This window comes from Rissa tridactyla, chromosome 15 (assembly GCF_028500815.1).
Source record: "Rissa tridactyla isolate bRisTri1 chromosome 15, bRisTri1.patW.cur.20221130, whole genome shotgun sequence".
NCBI lineage: Eukaryota > Metazoa > Chordata > Aves > Charadriiformes > Laridae > Rissa > Rissa tridactyla.
The window spans coordinates 8,737,619-8,759,996 of record NC_071480.1 but is presented as its reverse complement, the minus strand read 5'-3'; the positions used below and the strand labels follow the sequence as shown (position 1 = coordinate 8,759,996).

Genomic DNA, 22,378 nt, shown 5'->3' with positions numbered 1-22,378 from the left:
AACCCAAAAACCCAACACCCTCAACCCTGCAAAATATATTGCTCCGTATTTAAAGTTTGGAACAGGTCCTTTTTGTTTCTCAACTGCTTATATACATCTGCTGCCTAGCAACTGGGGCTGCAAAGCCATGCACTAAAATTAACGAGGTGCTTGCAGATTGAGGAAAGGCACTCAAGGACCAGGGAGATAAAGGCAGCAGCCCTGGGATTGTGTTTCAGCCCAGAAATCTGAAGGAGAATGGGGGAAAAAAAAAAAAAAAAAAAAAAAAAAAGAAAAAAGAACCCCAACCCAACTCAGAAGAAGGGTCAAGTGCAATGGCAGGATGGGGACACTGGGGTTTGGTTACAGCGAGAGATGATCTCTCTATTAATTCTGCTTAGGAGAGGATCCTGTGTGTGCTGGCTAGCAAAAACCTGAACGAGATCTGTTTGCAAAGCTGAATAAACATAAACCGGCAAGGCCAGACCTGGCTCCCGACCTCCAGCAGACGTTTGCTCCCCGGCCGCTGCAGAAAAACTTGGGTTGAGCCCAGGGATCTCTTGATCCCACTGCAGTTTACTGGAGGAGCACGGAGAAATCAGAATAACAAGGACGTGGAAAGAAGATTATTGTTAAAATGCCATCATCAAAGCCTGACACACAAAATCGCACTGTAATCAGGGTCACAAATTAGAGAAGTCTGGTGCGAGTTCGTTGGAATTGCCGTGGTTGGGAGGAATTGGCCAGAGAAGGTTTGATCTTTGGAGGCTGCGCTGGATCCTGGTCCCTGCACTCGCCTCTCGATACCGGCGTGAGCATCGCTGGCTTCAGGCTGTCTCCGTGCTTTCCTGAATCAGAAGTTATTCCCTGATTCACACTTAAAGCACATTCGCAGCTCACGGGGAATCCCTGGAGCTGGCTGGGACCAGCCGGGCACTGCCCCGGCAGAGCCGACGCGGGCGCAGGCGATGGGGCAGCCCCGCTGCAAATACCCAGCCGAAAGCAAATCCGACGGGATGCTGCAGGCGGTTCCCCTGGACGCGGGGGAAGACGTACCCCCAAGGACACGGTTACTGGAATAAAATTGCAGCGCGTTAAGCCAGGGTATGAATTGGGAGGGAGTCAGGCCACCATACCAGCCGGCCGCAAAGCGAGTGGGGGGGAAAACGGCTGCCCAGGGAACCAGGGCGTGCGGGAGCGGGAGCATGCCGGCGGGCGAGCACAGGGATGCTCTAAGCATGAAAAACCGGGCTGAGCCAAGGACTGGAGGTGTCAGCCTCCCTCGAGGAGCGGGAGGGGGGGAGAAGGGGCTGCTGCATTGTGGGGGCTGCGTCCTTTTCTCTAAGCAGCGGGCGCAGCAGGTGATCTCCCACCTCGGCGACCTTCGGAGAGTCAATGCGCCAGACTGAGTGGACAAAGGGTGGGTTTCGAAGCCGTCGTCGCAAGCGGACAAGGAGCTTTTTACCTCTTCTCGCTCGGGCAAGGGAACATTTGTGCTATGCGGGAGACCCTGGCAGTGACCTTCCCTGGGGCTGAGCAGTGTGTGTAGGAGGGGGATCTACAGACGGAAACAGCTACAACAGTAACAATTAAAAAAAAGAAAAGCACCAACATGGAGAGAGACGATACAAGAAATAAAAGGTATTTCTTCTTGCTATCTCCGGGTACGACTCCATTAATTTAACTCTAAACTGCGCTCCAAAAATAATAATAATAAAACAGTTCTGTGCTTAGCTATTCATGGGGAGGTAGGATATTGTGAAACACAAGCAACGAATCTTAAATAATATTTAGTCACCCCAGGACACTTCTAAAAATCAGAGATAGCGTGTAAAAGCACAGACTATGCAAGCAGATGCCAGTGAGCAGCTTTAGCTTGTATTTATCTCTCCAAGTCCCTGGGCAGGGTGGAAAGGTCCCCTCCTTTCACTGATGTTCTTGGGCAATGGGACAAGTTGTGCAGAGGGCGGGTGGGCATCGCAGGTCCCCCCCTCTGGGGACTACGTGACACGCTCACTCGCTCCAAGTTGGGAAGGCAGCAGGGATGAAACAAAAGGTTCAATTCAAACCTAAAGTGCCCCCCTGCCCTTCCATGAAAGCCTCCAGCAATCTGGGATGTCTCATGGAGGTTCCCAGCCCAAGGAAGCAGCTGGCAGAGACCAGGAATCACATACTTTAAAATGGGCAGAGCACTGCAGGGCTGGGGACGGGAAGAGCTCCATGAACACATACCATCAAAAAAGATAATCGTGTCACTAATCTCTTACCAGCCTGTGTAAATTTTCAGGAAGGGCTTTTAATCTGGCTGACAAATACGGCGAGAACTGTTTCAAAGACACTGTCATAGCAGCGATCCCATCCGCAGTGCCTGACTCACCGCCGAATTCCCAACTCCTACATTAATGCTAACAATGCTTTTCATTTAAGCCCTTCGCTTAGAGGGCTCGCTGTATTAAATCGCACCGTGGCTAAGAAGAAATTAAAAAAAACCAAACCAGAAAGACGACCTAATATTTTCCCCCACTTTCTTTCATGTACCACTCTTGTAAACGTATTGCCGTCCATCTCGGAAATCAAATTCCAGGATCTGGAGGCCCTGAAACTTCAGAAGAAAGCAAAGGCAGGAGCATGAGGACATTACCTCCGTCTGGAAACCCTCTACCAGGATGGCCACCAGCAGGTTAAAGAGAACATAATTCCCAAACGTCATGAGCGCGATGAAGTAGAGAGCAGCCCAGGAGGAGGTTGATGCCATGCCATTGTAAAGGACCTTGTTCCAGTCTTCCTGGGTCAAAATCTGCAGAGGAAGGGTATCAGGAAAATGGAGATATTGGAGGATGGCGTGCTGTTGTCCCCCCGTATCTGTGCTCCGGATGGGCCAGACAAGCACCCCAATTTTAGGGTATCCACCGTAGCTATAACCACAGGGGATAAATCTGGCCCAACCCATCTTCTGAGCCAGAGGAGAGACAGGACCAAAGCCACCATGACTCTCATGCTACCTGTAAGGACCCTGCCCAAACTGCCCCGCTCCCACCCGCACCGAGGGACACGTTCAGCCGTAAGGGAATGCAGCATCGTGTGGGCTGGACTTCTCCTTTGGGCGGCCAGAACAGCTAAAAGTCCCTCATAGATCCCACAGTTACAGAAGTCAGAGCTGCCAGAACAAAAATTTGCGCGTATCAATTATGGCCTTCAACCGGATTCTGTTCTTTGTTGAAATATCACTGCAAATGGTCCCAATCTCCTCCTTTCCATCTCCACCATCTGCACTTACTTTCACCCACCCAGCAAATGCAAGAGCCTCCTGCCTCAGCAGCCCCTCCTCGTTAGCTTTATCCTTTGTTCTTGAAAATGGTCTGAAACCTCCTATCTCCCCTCACTCGTGGTTTCGGGTCCTCTCCCTTCCACAGCAAGGAGCTTCACTAAGCTCTGTCAGATGCTTCGGAAAACAACCCCAGCCCTTGCAGCCCCAAAACACACGCGAGTTGTGGCGTTTTCCATTTTGTACCTGGAAAACCGTGACGATGGCCCAGAGCAAGGAGTCGAAGTTCTTCCTGTCGGGCAGCGTGTCGCCGTCTCGCTCCGAAGCAAACTTACAGCCAAAGAGATGCATCCCCAGGATGCTGCACGGGAGGGAAAGCAGGGGCTCAACAAGACGACCACAGTACAAACCAGTAATCATACAGCAGGGCTGACAGCCTCCCGATTTCACCTGAGCCACTCTTTTTATTTTTTTATAATTTTTTTTTAAAAGATGAATCATTTGTTCACTGAAAAATACGCCTCGAGATCACGCAAGCCAGTTGTGAATTTGGGTCAAATCTGTCAAAGAGTTCCAACCTAAAAGTATGTCTGCTCCTTCTTTTTCTTCTGCTTTGTTTTTCTTAAGTCAAAACATTGTGTTTCAACATTTTCTAAACAAAATGTTTTGACTTTCTGTTTTGCAATGACACATTTTCAGCAAAATACGCTTAAATTGAATTAGGAAGACAAAAAGGGTTTCTGTGAAATGCCTGAATGAGACATGTCAGGGGACCTGAAACAGCTTTTTCGATTTTGACAAGAAAACAGAATACCTTTCATTTGAGATTGATAATAAAAGAATAATTTGTTTTCCCCTGCTTTCGGCCAGTAACCTGAATAATCAAATTATTTACAGCTCTGCTGAGCACCACGGCTGCAAATGGTGGTTTTGGAGTGAAACGTCTCACTGGGAGAAGGGACATTATTCCATGGAAGAGTCTTTCCATTATTCCATGGAAGGCTTCCTTCAACCCCCCCAGTGCCTGCATTGCTGGAACACCAGAGCTGGCTGTTACAAGGAGATAGACCTGTCTCAAGATGTAGACCAAAATCCAAAAGTTCGGGGCTACTCCAAGCCTTTTTTTAACATTTTGACTTCTCAGAAGAAGAGGCCATGCAAGAGAGCACAAGCACCACCCTGGCTGACTTTATTTTAGGAACATCGCCCTTTCCTTGGCAATATTTTTAGCACCAGGCTTTCTGCTAGTCGGTAAGTAATGGAACCGCTGTCTTGGGGTGATGTCAAGGAATCATCCAGCTGAAAGATTTTCCTTGTAAATCATCTTGCAAAGACAGATGTCTCATTTGGCCAGAGTTAAGAGAATTTAGTCAGGGCAGCAAGCCACCACCGGCACTGGCCAACGATGCTGCTTCTGGGACTGTTCAGCTCAGCCATGCTCTGGTGTGGACTCTTACATCCCCTCACCTCACCACGGGATCCCACCAAAACACCCAAGAGCAATCACAGGACTGGGAATCAGAAGCACTCACCTAAAGATGAAGATGAAGAGCATCAGCAACATGCAGAACGTGGCCACGTTGTCCATGGTCTTCATGAGGACTACGAGCTGGCGCTGGAGGGCTGGCATGAAGCGGACCAGCTTCAAAACTCGCATGAGCCGAAAGGTCCGCAGGACCGAGAGACCCCCACCTTGCTGGCCCACTATCTCCCACACGCTGAGGGAGACAAAAAGGTCATTGCAGGATGAGAAGACAAAGCCTAACGCAAAGGCATGGAAGAGAAGAAGCAAAGGGAGGGTGATATTTTGTTCAGCTTTGAGAAGAGAAAGCTCCAGGGAGACCTTATATAGCCCCCCTTCCAGTCCCTAAAAGGGGCCTAAAGGAAAGATTGGGAGGGACTCTTTATCAGGGAGTGGAACGATAGGATGAGGGGTAATGGTTTTAAACTGAAAGAGGGTAAATGTAAATTAGGTATTAGGAAGAAATTCTTTCCTGTGAGGGAGGCCCAGGTCGCCCAGAGAAGCTGTGGCTGCCCCATCCCTGGAGGGGTTCAAGGCCAGGCTGGACGGGGCTTAGAGCAACCTGGGCTGGTGGGAGGTGTCCCTGCCCAGGGCAGGGGGTGGCACTGGGCGATCTTTAAGGTCCCTTCCAACTCTAACCATTCTGTGATTCTATGAAATTCAGAGAGAAGAGGGATGGGAGGCAGGCAGAGATGCACTGCCAACGCCCCTGGTGAGCTGGACTCCATCCAGGCTTGCAAAGAGCAGAGCCCCACCGGAGTGTCAAAAACACGCCTGCAAATCAGTGGCTGCAGCTGCAGGGGCAATTACAGCCTTTGCACGTGCCAAAAAAGCCGACAGCTACTTAATCGGGCACGGGTTGTACCATTTGGATCCTAGACTTTCCCAGGACATTGGGACTGATAGCTTTCTGCTTGGGCCTCTCTCTAGAATGAGCATAAAATAACCCCAAGATACGTATTAGCAATCGTGCCTAAGTGCATTAATTTACAGCAGAGAAGTATAAAGTGTCATAGGAAGGTATTTATGCCCACTCTCCATTATTTTCTGTTTAATTAAACAGCCAAATGAGGGGAAACACGCATAAAGCAAGCTCTAGGTTTGTACCTAATCACCACGATGATCCCATCAAAGATGTTGTATGGATTCTTAATGTAGCCAAAAGGACCGTAAACGAGGACTTTCAACAGCATCTCCAGGGCAAAGAGGCTTGTGAAGACTATGTTGCTGATCTCCAGGGCATTAGTAAGCTCCTCTGGCTGGGGAAAGGAGAGGAGGAAAGGGACACGGTCAGCAGCACAGCTCCATATCCAAAATTACACCTGGAAATACAACAAGCCCCAATATCACAAGCGTAGGAATATCGAAGCTAATGGTCGAGCAAGAAAATGGCAATAGCCCACTAAAAGCCCAGGAGTGAGAAGAAAAATACTATCGGAGTATTTAAGGTTTATACGCCCGTTGTAAATTGAGCAGGTAAATCCAGACATGGTCTTCACGTTAATCACAGCTTTAGCACGACCACAGGAGGTTTTAGTGGCATGTACCGAGCCTTAATGCCTTCCCATCCTCCAAACCAATTCTCCTTATGTAGAAGGGAAAGTCGCACCGTTTCTCACATAAATAACCTTTTAGGGCCTGTCTTTTTGTTTAGTATCTCATCAAAAGATTTAAACTAACATTTTCAAATGCAGCGATTTGAGGTGCTATAACTGGAATGGCTCAAAAAAACCCCCCCCTCATTATCAGGAAGCGCCAAATACTGCTACTGAGGAGGGGCCCGATCCTGGCATTCCAGATGAGCAACCTAAAAATAGAGGTATGAAAAAAGCTTAACAAACAGACTTCCCATAATCTTAGACCTAAATTAATACCTTTCATGTTTTTCTAGCATATTTCACAGAGGGTTCCCAACAATGCCTGCAGACACCCAGCGCTGCGCTTTCCCCGGTGGGTGGGCAGGCATTATTGGAAAACATATGGCAGAAGACAAAAACCGGTGGCGTAGTCTGTTTAGGATCAGTCAGTGGCAAAGACAGGAGCAGAATCTGCAGTACCAGATCCCTTCTCCCCATTTAACCCCAACACACGGCCGCAACTGCACAGTTCTACTTAAAGGCTTCACTAAAATCAGGAGCCGATGTCCTGCTGGCAGATGGCCACAGGGTCGTGTCGGCAACGCCAAGGTGCCCCGTGGGGCGGTGGGCTGGCACAGTTCACTAAACACCTTCCGCACACTCTGCGCTGGATTCATCTTAGGGATAGTTTGGCACTTAACTCAGATACTTTTCTAAATCCCCATGCATAACCATCCGCAGCTTTAGATGCCTGAACACCGTGCTGGGTTACGGCCAGATGTGCAGGTTCATGGCAGCTACACCACGAGCAGAAGCTAACGTACAATATGTGCCGTTGACTGCTCCCACCACTTACATGAAACACTTTCGTGGCTGGCCAAAAACTTCCTACAACAGACCAGGAGCTGCCACGCCATGGCACAATCTCCAGCACAAGCTGTAGGGTTTGACATGAGGTGACCCAACCCCAACCTAACACCATGGGAGCCAGGAGAAGGGATGGCTCAGGGGCAGAGTCAACATTTGACTGACTGTGTTTCAGAGCCCCAAGAAACTACAGCAACCCAAGGCTTCACAGATATACGCTGGCAAATAAACAGATAAATCCATGTGGACATTCCACTCTTTCTCAGGGTTGAAGTCTCCAGGCACAGCTGGCCAACCTCTTTCAGCTCAAGTTTCTCCAACCCAGTGCGATGGTAGCTGGGGACCCAAATTGGTCTGATGTTATCTCAGCGTGGTAGTGTAATCCCTGGGGACTTGCACTGATACTGGTGGGAGCTTGTGATGACAAAGCAATGGTCTCAAGATAGCAAAGGCGAAACAGCAGCATGGAAAAGAAAAAGTAATAAAAAAAAATTAAAAGAAAAAAAAAATAAGGTGTTGAACACTTCCTATACCTCAAACATACCCTCCGAGGAACAGATCCCTTGACTAGAGTTTGCCAAACACACCGGACTTACAGCCTAAATCGCCTCCTCGCTGATCTAGAGCTAAAATACAAATGCTCCAGCTCCTGATATTAAATGCAGGCCTGGTTTGACATCATACACCCATGGGAACACTCAGACACAGAGTAATAAATAGGCCGAGAACTTGTATGTCAAGCTGCACCTCAGGACAATTTCAAATAGCTAAAAGTCTACATTAGTCACCAAAAAAAAAAAAAAAAATAAAAAATGCCAACTCATTCATGAGTGCCCCAGTGCCGAGGCAGGCTGTGCTGTTATCATTACTGCAGTGATGCTGCTGGAAAGAAACCGTGTTCCTGGAAGCTTTCCTTCTCATCCATCAGCGCCACTAACCCGGGCCCCGGAGGCCGATTTCCACCCTCTGTTCCCCCTCTGTGACCGCGCTGCCAAATCCAACCGGCCCCGCAGGCGCGACCCGGTGAAGTCCCTCGATGCGTGAGCGGCGCCCAGCATCTCCTGCAGCCGTGGCATCCCTTCCCCACAGGGGGTGACATGGAAAACCCAACCAGCCCCAGCGGGGATGTCATGTTAATAGTGTGCATTAATGAAACTTTGCACTTTGCGAGCACCTCCTGGTTGGAGACATTACTGGGATGTATAAATCCGGATTGGGAGGCGCTGGCAGGGCACAGCTGGGTGATGTGGGGAGCAGCACTTATGCTGCAACTTTCCCAGGACCCCCAGCACCCACTGGAAGGGCTGTGGCCCCCCCAGCCCATGAAACATCTCTCCCATCCCACCCAGGACACCCCTTGGCACTGGCACGGGAAGGCTGTGGGTCAGCCCATGCAGCATGTGATGCTCAGCGCCCGCAGCACTGCCGGATCCATCCGTCTCCCCCTGCTTCATCCCAAAAAAGCCGCCTGCACCCCACTCCTCTCCTCCTCCACACACACTTTTCCACTTCCCTCGCAGGAAACGTTTTTTAATATCTGAGACATCGGGCACCCACAGCAAAAATGAAGGGTAGGATCTCCTGAACCAGAGGGGAGAATTAATATCCAAAAATCTAAGATTAATGGCCCAAAAGGGTTGAAAGAGGAAGGGAAAGCTTCCCTTTCACCCGGTCAGGAGAAGAGGAGCGTCTCCAGGGCAGCCTGGAGCTCTGAGGGCGAGAGGAGCATCTGCTGGAAGCACCCGCAACCGGACCCAGCTGAAATCGAGTTGTTGTTTTGCTCTGGGAAACAACACACCCCTAAACAGTTGAGATGGGACAATGCGAATTACTCGGAGGATTTTTGCAGCCGGTGGCGGAGCACTCTCCCCCGAGCCCCTCGCTCCCCTCGGACGGTCCCCAGGGAAGCTCATGAGCCCCCTCCAACGGCTCCACGTCTCTTTCAAGGGACACATCGCCGCAGCCGGTCCACGGGGCGCCCACCCGGACCCCTGCCATGAGCACCGCCGGGAATTATTTATAAAAACAGAGGTGGGCTGAGATGGTGATCCCGCCCAGGGGGATCACAGCCAGGCGGTGGGGATCCATACACTTCTGAGAATGCCAGCCACGGGATTTCCACCCAGCCATAGATGCGTGTACATAAAAAGACGGTTTATAAGATGTTTCTGCTCTAGAGAAATCACAAACGCGTCTGAGACATCTTTTCTTAGACATCATTACAATACAGCAGGAAAGTGGCTTTTCTCTCCCGTGGGAATTGAAATTGCCATCCCATCCCAAACAGGAATGCAGAGCTTCAGAATTGGCAAACTAGAAACACTTTGTGCCCACGATTTTGAAAGCTCCCCCCTCCATTTCTCTCCCTATTCCCTTATCCATTTGCTCTGTACCGTAAATCAACCAAAATTAAAAAACATAAATAAAAGTCAGCTTGAAGGAGAACATGGAACTTTTTGTTCCCCAACCATTCAAATGGACACTTCAAATATCTCAGACAATGTATTTCAATAAATCTTTTTTTTTTTTTTTCCAAAGCCGGTTCACTGAAACTGCTCCCCTCCCACGAACAGCTTCAAGTTTGATAAACTGCCATTTTCTGACAATAACCGCCTAATCAAAACAATATTGACCAGCTCTAGACACGATGTACCTGGGAGAGCCACTGGCTCCTGGCACACAACCAGCGCCACGGGTCCTCGCCGGGCGTGGAGGAAGAGAACCAGCAAAATCAAGCAGCTGTGCCCCCCGCAGGGCCACAATACGGCAGCATCCTTCCTTTGCCTAAATGATATATGTGGAAAACAAAATCCCTCCAGGAACCCCCCGGAAAGGGCATTTTGTGGGGAAGCAGAGCCCGAGGTGCAGACCCTGGGGTTTCTTCGCAGCACAAAGCCTCCTGCCCACCACCCCGATCACAGCACACGTGCCACAGCCTCAGCTTCTCCATTAGGAGAAGAGTCTGCTAATTCTCTCATCAGTACCAGCAGTGACTAATTAAAAGGAAAGCATCCTATGATTAAATGAGCAGAGCAACACCCAGAAAGAGCGAGATACAAGCACGATTCAGCTGTGGCACGTAACGCCAGCTCTTCCGATGAGTCCTCGGTAAATACTGAATTTTGCTTCCAGGACACTTTGCCTCGCTGGACACACAGACGTGATGTCCTGGATAAATCATTCCCTGTTAGCTCTCTGTTTGTGTAGTGTCGATGTGTTGATGTACCAAACGGCACATTGACAAGCTCTGGCAGCGCATAAAAATCGGAGCAGACAGCGCAGCATCCCTCACAAATGCCACGTGGCACGGGAAGGCGACGAGCCACGGGCACCCGCCCCGATGCCAGCCCTGGCAGGGACCGCGCCGTGGCGGCCATGGGGGGGATGCTCTCCGCAGCCTGCCCGGGATGCCTGGCACCAAGCAGGGCACGGCTGCGGCGGGCAGGAGGAGAAAAGGGCAGGTGTCTCCAGGTACCAAGTCTCGCCTCGAGGGGTATCTCAGAGCTGGACCAGTGCCTTGGCCTTTTTCAGCATTCAGGAATAGGCTGTCATGCATTTCTTTGTTTTGGGTTTTTTTTGGGTTTTTTTTTCCTGTTTTAAAACGGAGTAGAAGCTCTCAAGTAGATTTCCAGTGGCAGAAGGGATGTGCCGTGCTTCCAGCTAGGCAGGAGACGGTGGCACAGGCGACTCCTTCCTATGCACGGGGCTCCAAGGTGAGTGCTGAGCAAGCGAGGCTGCAGGCAACGAGTGGGGAGAAAGGTGAGGACAAGGGCCGGGATCATTAAAAGCGGAAGCCAAAGGGGCTGTGTTCCCCAATTCCTGAAAGACAAGCCCTGCTTCGTGATGAAATGCAACCAAGCCGCCCTGGCAGATGGTGCAGAGAGCTTACACGGCTTCTACCCCTGCCTTCCTCCAGCCATGACCCATATAAAGCACAGGCATGGCACAAGCCCTTCATCATCACCATCACCCTGCACCCGGCGCCGTGGGCATGTCCGGCGTGGATCCGTCCATCCCCGTTTCCCCCCTGCCCAGGCTGCGGCCAAGCCTGGCCTTGCCCAGCCCCTGCCCCTGGGGATGGCAGCACAAAAGAGCAGAAGCACCCCAGGGTCTTTTTCCTCTCTATCTTGCTAACAATAAAAGCAAATAGAAAAAACCACTCTGTCTCGCCACAGCACAGAGGGAGGGATGGGGTGACCGGCCAGGAGACAGATCCCTCCTGATCCCGAGGGCTCTGCTTCTACGAGCGGATCCAGAAGACCGTGAAAAACTTCTAACCCATTCAAACGGCTGCAGAATAAAACCTTCTGAAATCATTACCATGGCAACTAAGGAAAAATAACACAGAAAGAAAATACCGACCTCAGCTATTTCACAGGAAACACCAACAACATTTTACTGACTCATCACTTGCAGATTTTTAATATATATACATAAGAAAAAAATCAAACGGGTCACACAAAGACGGGATTTTCAACCTGACACCGCTCCGCTAAGATCCTCTCCACCCTCTGCATGGGCGCAGACTTGCACCGGGTCCGCCTTGAAACAGGAGCCAGACCATGAGTCCTGGGGCAAAACGCAAGAACTTCTGATGAACGGAAGCAGCTATTAATTAACAAAATGAGGTGCCCTTTTTTCACCCCCTCCCACGCCCGATTCCCCATCATTTATAACTCATGGCTGCGTCCTGAGACAACCAACGAGCCTCCTCCATGCCCTGCCCTCATCGCACCCCCATGACTCCCCCCCGCCTCCGTGCACCCGCTGACCCACGGCCATCTGAAAAACCACTTTGGTTCCCTTCGGTAAATACAGCTCCTCCGAGCTCCAGAGCCGCTTGCTACTTTATAAATAGAAACTCAATCCACGCATATTTTCAGCAATGACATTCATTGTCTTTGGGGCACCTTAAAAGGCATCGGGGCTTCAGCTATCGTCCTGGGTCCAGCAGCGCGAACCTGAGCCCGGCTTAATGGGAGCCCGACAGACCGATAGGCTTTTTCTACTCAGCCTTTGCCAAACTGGTTAAAGAAAAACAATTCAGAAAGCGGCAGGATTGCAGCGGTTTGTGCTCCGCTCGTCCTGCAGCTGGAGACACGGACAGGGCTGGCTGCTCGGTGGGCTGGAGGAGGACTGCTGGGAAGTTCAGGCTTTACAGGCATTTATTAAAAGGAAATGACTTTGACAGACAAGCGAACAAGTCCTGTTTCATCCCATCACCGCATGGGAAAGGAGGATTTTGTTACGGGCTGAATATTTCGTGCCACGGCAAGTAATGCTGTAAGAAAAGGAGGAAAGCAGCTTTCGTTTCGGAGAAGTCAGAGCTGTCTGCACAGGAGGGACTCCCCTTCCACCACTAATCTCCTCACTTTCCACCTGTTCCTCCCTGTTCCACTTAACAAATGTCCCTTCCCACCCCACACCTGGAGAAGGAAGAAGCTGAACCCCATGGACATGGCACCTTCTGGTGCAAGACCTTCCTCTCCACCTCTTGTTGAGCAACCATGGCCAACAACCCGTTGGCCCCGACTGCCCAATACAGGGCCATGTCCCCATATACCTCTGCCTCCTGTCCACCCTTAGCCCGGGCTGCAAATGAGGGGACGAGCCCCGTGCATGAGAGAACCTCATCAACCATCCCTGAAGGACCTGCCATGCACCATCCCCGCCCAGGACCATAGTCAGGACCAGCAGACCATGCTCTCCTCCCGCGAGCCCTGGGGCTGTATTCTCTTTACCGCTCTCAAGAGGCACAGCAGATATTCTCGCCTTAACTCCTTATCTCTCTCTCAGCTTGAGATTTCTGGATGAACATTATCCCAGAAAATGCAAGAAAAACATGAATTGGCTCATCCCTCTGCCCAGGTTTCGAAGCAGCTTAAGCTGAACAAAAGCTGCATTTCCACTTGGTCACACCTTGTAAGTACTTGAGATTTAAAGCCCTCTATTTCTAGTTAATCTAAACCAAGTTTGAAACTTATCTCCCCATTAGTACTTGAGAAGGTACCAGGGGGAGGGAGGAAATAAAAAAAAAAGAGAAAGAAAAAGGCTGTCTCTGTACGGCTCCTGCACAGTTCTGCTGAACCCGGGTTTCTGAAGCTGGTAACACTATCTCTAATGCTGACAGACGTCCACGGGGGAAAAGCTGGTCGTTTCCTAACATCAGCAAAAAACCAATTATAACAAAGAGCCGAAATCCAGCAGAGACAAGGGAAAAGGCGCTCGGCTCCTGTCCCCGCTCCCGCTGGGGGCTGAGTGGGGTGCGAAGGGGCTCCGCGAGCACACGGGTGGCAGCAGGGCAGAGTCATGGGCACCAGCAGCATCGGGATCAACCTCTACCAGGAGAACTGGGGGGAAAAAAATTGACTTATCCCTGAGAAATCACCAATAATCAGCAATCAGGAGTGCTTAGAGACAACAGCGGTTGCTGGTGCAAACTGTGGATGCTCCAGAAGCTCTGGCTGCCTCTGCTGGCTCCCACCCAAGGGGAACAACCACAATAATCAAAGAAGGAGCAGAGAGAAATGCCCGGCTATCTGCAGAGAGCAGCGATTTTTCATCCGCGCTGGGATGAAGCGAGTTTCGAAAGCGCACATCATTTTCCCATTTCACCGAGCCGGAGTCTCTTCTCAACGCTGCCTGAGCAGAGATAACACGAGGGTACGGATGGCAGCTGAAACAACAGCTGTAATGATAGGATCTAAGGCAGCTCGAGTATTTCCAGCCTCTGAACTAAATTAACAGGAAAGGATTGACACTTACCGCTCCCCATCCAGGGAGCTGAAGAAAACGTTAGTAGATGTCAAGGAATCCACACAGGCTCATCCCTGAAGCACACAGGGAACTGAATTATCTGATAAAAACCCCATACGCTTTCCAGTTGCATGAAATCTCATTTAATTTTCAAATCATTCAGTCTCCAGAACCAGGATAAAGCCTGCTTTAGAGGCGCAGCCCATTTTTTTAATGACTACGAGGGCCCCGGCACCCCTGTATTTCGCATGGCACTCTGGAAGAGCTTCGCGAGCAAGTCAATTAAAACACGCGAGTTCCTACAAGACCTCATAAACCCTTCAAATCACCGACAAGCGGAAGAACCTCCGAGGTCCCTAAAAAGAATTACCCCAGATAACAAACGGAGAGCTGGTTTTGAAGTCAGTGATCCTAGTGATTAACAGCTCTGATGACTTCCATTAGCGTTGACTTGACTCCTTCAGTCTCCAACAACAAACCGTTAATAAGAGTAATTTCTGCTTAAGCAGGAGCTAATTGAATACAGCACGTGCAAATCTATAGGGCACCTCATTTTCCTACCGTGGGAGCGCCCTATGCAGCTGTAGCGCTGAGAAATTAAGCTGACGCTCGCTACAAGCCCTGCGTGGGGCAAAGCCAGCAGACGCCGAGGGAGGGGAAGCCTCCCCGCGCTGCCAAAGCTTTGATCGCTTGGCTAAGAGTAGCTGGCACGGGGCTGGAGAGATGTGTAATAGAGTTAAACAGAGGCATGGGATACGCACCAAAGTGGAAGTGGAGATATCTCTAGGAAGAGAAGACGGCGCGTGAGCACGGGACCTTGCGAGCTCCTGGGAAGAGCCTGGAGCAGAGGGAGGTTGTCTGGGGAAAGGCTGTCTCGCTGATTTAAGGGATGCATGCACACGCATAAGTGCCCTCCTCAATCAAAGCCTAATGAATCAGAGTCATATGAGGAAGCATCAAATGAGAAAGTTCGCCACAAAGAGAAGGTGTGCTGTCCTGTTAAGGCCATGGTTAGAGTAAAGCAGCCGGGGTGCAGGGGTAAGGGGGTACAGCACCGGTTGGCATCGGTGTGCGACACAGAGAGCCCCCCGTGCAGCACCAGCTGCTGCTGGATGTGGGACGGGTCTTTGAGTCCCTGCACTCCCAGGAAACAATTCATGAGAGCTGCAAGAGACACCAAAAATTTTTTTACAAAAAAAGGATTTCCTTCCTTCTTGACCTGGAGGCCTGACACAAATCCACGCATGTGAAAGAAGCCAAAATTTAAATATCCTGGATTGACCTGACGTGGAGCTGTGGAGGTTGGAGGGGATGCAGTGTTGCCTAAGACCACCCCACAAAGCCAGACAAGGGCAAGCCGGGCAGCACGCACCCTGCGAGCTGCAACTCATCCCTGGATCCTCCACAGCCTCCTCGGGAGGCAAACGAGCACCTGGCAAGATCTCATTTTGGCACACAAGGATGTCAAAGGAGCAGCCTCCATATGCCTGACAAACCTGCAGCTGCCCTCCCCCCCTCCTGCGGCCAGCAGCAAAACGGTCAACTTGGCTTGAAGCTGGTGGACACGAGGATGCTCTTGACCACCAAGTCCTGGGAGCAAACTGCTTCTGATCCCCAAGACGCCCTTATTTCTTGAGGCAGCGCTCACTAATGGATCCAAACCTGCTGTCCTCCAGCCTGCCCAGGACTTTGGACACTGGCACAGACTCAAGCACCCCAAGACCGGGGACCCCAGCCTGCCAAATCCCCACTGCCCAGCTCCCTTACACCACTTCTCCACGGAGCAATCAAATTTTCCTCCCACATGGAGAAATCAATCAGTGGGTGTCACGACAGCTAATAATTTTCAGTTACCTTCTTCCCTGCACGCTGAATTCAGGTAGAAGTACGTAAATACCATTTGGGCGACTATTATTAATGCTTGAACCTGGAGCCTAATGGCTCCTCCACGCCAGCAGGTTTTCTAACCCTTCACCTCCCCTCTCAATCATCCTGGATACCTGAAAATTTCACGTCCTCTGACGCCGATTAAGACGACTCCCATGTTCTCCAGCCTCGACTGTTTACATAAATAGACATTTTAATGCATTTTGCCAGCAAGCTTTCCTTTGACGCTTTGGCACAGATGGTTGTTATTTCCATGCCGCAGCAGCTGTTAGATCGTAACGTTACCGGTGACAACTTTACATCATCTGTACCCTGCACATTCCGGGCCCCTGCAATGGGAGGCACTAGGAACTGAGCTGGAGATACTGCTCTGGGCTTAGGCTGCTCCTGCCTTCTGCAGATGGGGTTTGCACACCTTGGTTTGGGGCACTGCTGCCTTGTGGATTCCTACAACACCTTGCTGTAGCTGGGGGTACTCCACCGGTTACCCTCCTGCTAAGGGGATGTCAAGCGTCGCCTCTTCCCGCTTCCTTGGAGAACTGCCTCCCACAGATGACGAGCTTTTCTCCTCAGGTGCTGTCCCAGAGAGTCACTCAACCCTTCTCATCTCTCCGGTTTGCTTTTAAAAATTAACAAAAGGTTCTCTACAGGTCTGAGCCGATTTCCTCTCCCTTCCCTCAGAGACACCAGAGTTCTGGATCAGTCTAGATCCAAGTTCCCCCCAAGCTCCAGCCACGGATTTGAACTGACTGCAGCTTTGGGGAGGCCAACGCAGGACTCTCCGGTCTCTTTCTTGTTATGTTAACAATGGCAAAACACCGCAGAGACGGCGGCTGAAATTCAAGTGCTATTTAAACAAATGAATATGTAGGGTATAGTTCATACAATGCGAGTTCAGACAAGGAAAATCGGAACGGCCAGGCGGCTCAATGCGAACCAGATTTTAAAAACAAAAACAAAACCCCAAAGCCCTTCCTCAAGGAAGCCCTTGCTGAATTCTTTCCCCTGCTGAGGAGTCCAACATCACGCCTCGTACTAAAGCTTTTGCATTTCACTCCAAGGAAGGATTTGGAGAAGGAGAAAAAAAAAAAAAAAGAAAGAAAGGAAAAAAAAAAAATAGCAGCACATTATGGAACACGGTGTGGCTTTCTGCCAGGGCTGGGGGGAAAGCAGCACAGAAACCCTCTGGTTTAGCAGCACATTTTACTCCTGCTCTATGGCAGAACAGGCTTTTGCAAAGCCCTAGCCGTTTGAACCCGCAGCGCTGCAGGGTCTCAGCTTCCCTAAGGCGAATCAGTCAATTGGTTCAACAGTGTATTTAAAATCCCCCGGAGTCTACCTTTAAATCACCTTTATATTCCTCCACCCAAAGCTAATAGTTTCTACCTGCATTTTGCTTCGTCTCTGTAGAAAAACAAGCTATTTAGCAGTCACATTAATAATCCGCGGCAATCTGGTTGTCATTTCCCTGATGGAAAATTTCACACTGCTGCCCAGCAGCCGCCGCACCGGTGAGTGCTGTGGGCACCTCCGACCGCTCCGCTCTCCTCCCACTGAGCCCAGCAGTGGTGGGAAAGGCAAGAGCCAGAGCTGGACGGGTGGGGAGGACAGGCAGAAAACGCTGAGTTAAGCCCGGTCAGGTCTACCCACACCTCATGCACGTGCAGGAACCACCTGGAAGCCACCTGATGCCAGGTGAGAAAGTCAGGAAGCTCATGTCAGAAGGAGCTTGGAGGAACCCGCTCCTGAACCCCCAGCCATACAATGGTAAAATACTTGTTGACAACGACTTTAACTCTGGAAGGTGGTCTATGGAGAGGAGCTTTGGGATGGAAGGTCCTAAGGTAGGAGGTGAGCTCCTGGGGACACGAACTACACGAACTACCTTTGCTATGTGCACCCAGCACCCCTGGCCACGGGTGCTGAGTCTGGCCAGGCTGACTGATGGATGAATGCAAACAAACAGCAGGAGGTGGGAGCCGGTGTTTTCAACACACTCCGAATTTCCACTCATTTTGATGTGCCTTCAAACCACCACTTTCATCCTAAATATCCCAACTTGGCTTTCTCTGGTTGATGAGTCCGTTAAGCAAGGGGCTGAAAGACCGTTTCAGTCTTCTAGGCACCTTCCATGGAGAAGAGCAGGTCTCTCCAGGATGCGTGTCCCAAGGTGAGACACAAAGCCTCCAGAGGTGTGTACTTCTCTCCCCTGGCTACAACAAGGACCTCAGCTGACCAGCTCATGTTCTCAAGTCCAGGATGCTCTGGTGGTCCCAGTGCTGCTGAATCCCACCCAACGCTGCTGGGGGCAGACAGGAGGGCAGAAGTAACCACCAGCCCATCCTTCCTCTCACACAGTAGCTGTTAGTGCGTCCTCTCCCCTCTGACAAGGTGCTGGTAAACAACACAAGGCTTTTAACATGGCACCATAAAACATGTCCGGAAAGTATTTATCCTAATATAGCCCCGTGTGCCCAGGGTGGCCTCATGTGAAAAGCCCAAGAAGTAAATATTCATTAAATAAGCAGAGAGCTTAATATAGAAAGTCACGAAGTCAAGTACTCTTCAAGCCCCCTCACGTCTTTGTAAACATCAGCCAATGAAGATAAATTTGGTGTGGTTGATCACTTGCACTTTCAGGAAAGGCTCTTTTAAAAGAAAAAATCACATGTTTCGGCGTTTATAATCTCTCCAGAAAGGCCTTTTCCAGCATTTCTCCCCTCTAATTCCTGCTCTTGTAACTGTCAGATTATGAAACTGCAGACTATAAGCCTCCCGAGTTTACAGAAAAACACCTCTCTGCTCTCTGCCGCCACTTTGAGCAGATGAACTAATAAAAACAAGCTCCGCTATTCACTCCAAATGCCTGGGAGAAAGGAATCTGGAACAGTAGTAGCTTCAAAATACCGTCAAAAGAAAGCAACCACCCACAGCGTCTGGAGTCCCCCCACGCTTATCAGCTCCCTTCACCTTGCTACCCAAAAACCACCACAAAAATCTGCCTCTTCCCATCCAGCTGCCTGCTGGGACGCACCGGGGCAGAGACCAGCATCCCGCTGCCCTGTTTCCCCTGAGCCAAAGAATTAAGGAGCTGTGTTGCCTTCGGGGTGTTTGATGATGGGACCTTGCTTGACCACCCATCCCTGGTGGGACGGTCCCCATGGTAGAGGTACGGTGGGACCCCACACCAGCATCTCCCAGAGACGCTCCTGGAAAAGGGCAACAAGCTTTGATGATCCGTCCCTCGGACAGTGGCAGGAAAGACACGGCAGATCCGCTTTCACCTCTCAGCCAAAAGGAGGAATATAACTGTTTATCGGTTTCCTGAGCCACCTTCCCCCCAGGTTCTTAGGGGATGATCTTCCCGATATTATTAAATAAAAGTGGAATCACTCAAGCTTCCCCGCAGAGTTCCCACCAAGGGCAGCACACAAAGGTGAGACCCGCAGGACTTCAGAGCGCATCGCGGTTTAATGTGTACTGAAAACAGCGGTTAGCCAGCCAGACTGTATTAGGATGTCAGGGAGAAGGCGCTGGCTGGAAGGGACACATTTAGCACAGCCGCGTCTCCCTGCCGTTCCGTCGTTGAGGCATTAATGCCGCGAGAGGACAGGGGAATTTGGAGCCACCACCGCTGCCACTGGGAGCTCTGGGAGAAGCACCTCTGCGTGCAACTGCGAGTGACTCTGCAAACACAGAACGTGCCAGGAAGGGAGAAAAGCGAACAGCCACGACTCCGGACCAAGGGAGTTCCCAGCAAAGGCTGGCGCTGGGACAGGGGTGGCCGCGTCTGTCTGGCAGGGGAGAGTCTGGCATCCCGGGAGAAGCACCATGCTGGGCTGGCCACTGGGAGCCCTCGAGCATCGGAAGGGTATAGAACAAGGTTTTGCAGCATGTCAGCATCCCCGCTAATAAACTCTTCCCCCCCAAATCCAAAGGAAGCGTGCACCAAGCCGCGCCATGCCTTGGGCACCACGCCAGGCGTGCCACCAGCACCAGCACCTACGTGAGACCAGACGGCGCAAAAGCCTCCCTAAAAGCAGAGCTCTTGTCATCCTAACGGAGACATTTCAAGAGGAACGTGGCAACTCCTCTTCTTAATGACTATATATAGGGAAACGCTCTGCTAGGTGACAAGCGCGCGAGAGGCTGGAGCAGAGGCAGCCTCTTGCCTGCAAGGACGCAGATAATCGAGCGGAGGAATAGCCAGCGATGAGTCTATTTTGGACTCGGCGTGCTGTTGCTGGAGTGTTCACCGGGGAGGCAAAGGCATTTGTTACCTCCTCTCCAGGGACTGCAAATTCAATAGACTTCCCTGCCTGCAGCTGCACCGACCCCGGAGCCTGCAGCCGCCGGCAGCACCGCTAGCCCTGCTGGGCTGCCACGAGCCCAGCGGCAAACGGCTGCTCCCTCTCCTTGGCCCCCACGCCGCAGAAACCAGCAAAGCGTGGTGGTGCCCATGTGGTGGTGGTCTCAGCACGGTGCCGAGCACCCCTGGCGGAGCTGGGATGCAGGAGCCCATGCAGGCCGGTCCCAGCGAGGGCGATCGCTGCCTGCAAGCTGGAAGTGGGCTCAGAGGGGAAAAATCCGTCTTGGTACCCTTCCTACAGCACCCCAATGCCTCTCACCCCAAACCATCCCACCGGCGGCCAAATTCGGACCTGTAACACCTCCAGCATCCCCCCTGTGCCGGGCGGGCACTCACCTGCTCGTGGTACTCGATCCCCATGCTGAGTGTGTTGATGAGAATGGCCACCATGATCCCACGGCCAAAATATTTGCTGTCCACGATTTTCCGGAAGGTCTCGCACACCACATGCCAGAAGTCCAGCACCCGGCTCGCTCTCCTGGCCCGGGCTCTGCCCCGCTGCGGGTCCCGCTGGTCGCTGTAGTGGGCGTCCTGCGTGAACTCGTAGACGCCCTCGCTGTCCGAGTCGGCCGTCTCGTTGTCCGACAGCTCAGCCTCGCTCGCCAGCGCCTTGAGGCAGTAAGGGCAGCTCTCGGGGTTGCAGGAGCCGTCGTCCAGCTTGGTGCAGGGGCTGGAGATCTTGCAGGAGCTTTGGCAGGGACCTGAAACACCAGCGGGGAAGGGCAGCCCGTCAGGCGGGACAGAGGGGGCTGCGGGCTGCCACGGGAACAACCCCCCATCCCCGTTAGCACCAAGCTGTCGCCCTTTGCTACAACAGGCATTTCCTAAGGAGAAAAGGACTCCTGCTGGGTTAAAGAGCCCTAGGAAAACCTGGGCTTCCCCAGCACCTTCTCCCCGTTTACAAAGCCCACTGGTCCACTGCGTCCAGCCCAGGACCCCTAGCCCACCTCACTATACCACTGGCCATTTCGCCTAGGAGAAAGCAATCAGCTCCCCTGACCCTGGCAGGCTCCAGGCTGTAATTATGGGAAGCACAGCCGCCAGCAGCCTCCTTTCCTGCTCCTGCTGTTTCCTGATGCTCCGGAATCACCAGCTTCCCCCTCCAGGCGCTGCCCTCAATGGCAGCTCCCAGCTGCCAGGTGGCTCCCGGGTGACAATACCAGCGGGATATTCCCCCAAAACCCCACCAGCTGGCTGCAAGGGGAGAGGCCATCTGCAAAGCACCCTCCTGACTCACGCTCAGCAGCAAGCAGCAGCACAAATAAAAACCCAGCGCTAAACCAACTCAGAGCCCAGCTCCGTGTATGTAGTCTTTCGGCAGCTCGGGGGCAGGACTTGGTCTCTTCCCAGCACAGCTCCTGGCTGGAAAGGTCAATGCCACTGCGATGGAGTTGAAAAGGCATTGACCGCCTGGGAAAGCTTGGCCAGAAACGCTCCTTGGAGACTGAGAAGGTTTGGACTAGACTGGCCCGAGCTCCCAAACCTCAGGATGTGGAGGGGGGAAAGAGCATCTTGCGGTGAAGGTATGAAACCCCCGATCCAGGAAAGCTGCACTCAGCGCCTGGCTCTGTTACGGGCTTCCTGAGCAAATCACAGATTTTTAATACTTGGCATCTGCAATTGCCACTGAGCACTTGTGCCAAGCAGCCACTCTGCCTCCCCGAGCTGCACATCCCATAGCTCCCCACGGGAGCTACACAGTGCTCGGGGATGTGCTGGGACTCAGATCTGGAAGGTGTCCACCCCCGAGCTCTGCAGCAAGCGGTGGGCAACGCTGACACCTCCCACCGCTGCGTTCCAGTGAGGAAGGGACATGGCCGTTTGGAAGCGGCCAGGCTGGGCGCCAGCTCGGCTCAGTGTCACTGAGCCCTGCTCTAGCTGGTCTGGGGAGCGCAGGGATTTGGGGAGTGTTCCCTGTAATTGCAGAATAAATCGGTTTCGAGGGGAGATGGGGACGGGAAAGAAAATGAGTTCATTGAAAACATTTATTTCCCTCAGATTCCTGCAAGTATGAAGTTGGGAGGTTGAAACCTCTCTGCTGGTTTTGGCTATAAGACACATTAGGTCAGAAGATCCATGTTGGCCTCACCTGGAAAGCTATCACCTTTCTCCGTAACGTGGACTGAAAAGAACCCTGCAAAGATTCAGAAAGAGAA

The 22,378-nt window shown here is 51.6% G+C and overlaps 1 protein-coding gene across 3 annotated transcripts in view; it reads right to left on the bottom strand.

The window, feature by feature from the left end:
* Nucleotides 1-22,378, bottom strand: part of CACNA1G (calcium voltage-gated channel subunit alpha1 G) — a 153,967-nt gene that overhangs the window by 64,416 nt on the left and 67,173 nt on the right. For all 3 annotated transcript variants that reach the window (XM_054221875.1, XM_054221876.1, XM_054221877.1), the window contains exons 9-14: nucleotides 22,312-22,356; nucleotides 20,559-20,923; nucleotides 5,874-6,025; nucleotides 4,777-4,962; nucleotides 3,491-3,605; nucleotides 2,621-2,776 (exon numbers count right to left, since the gene is read on the bottom strand). In XM_054221875.1, the coding sequence (XP_054077850.1) occupies nucleotides 2,621-2,776; nucleotides 3,491-3,605; nucleotides 4,777-4,962; nucleotides 5,874-6,025; nucleotides 20,559-20,923; nucleotides 22,312-22,356 (1,019 nt within the window). The remainder of the gene's footprint in view (nucleotides 1-2,620; nucleotides 2,777-3,490; nucleotides 3,606-4,776; nucleotides 4,963-5,873; nucleotides 6,026-20,558; nucleotides 20,924-22,311; nucleotides 22,357-22,378) is intronic.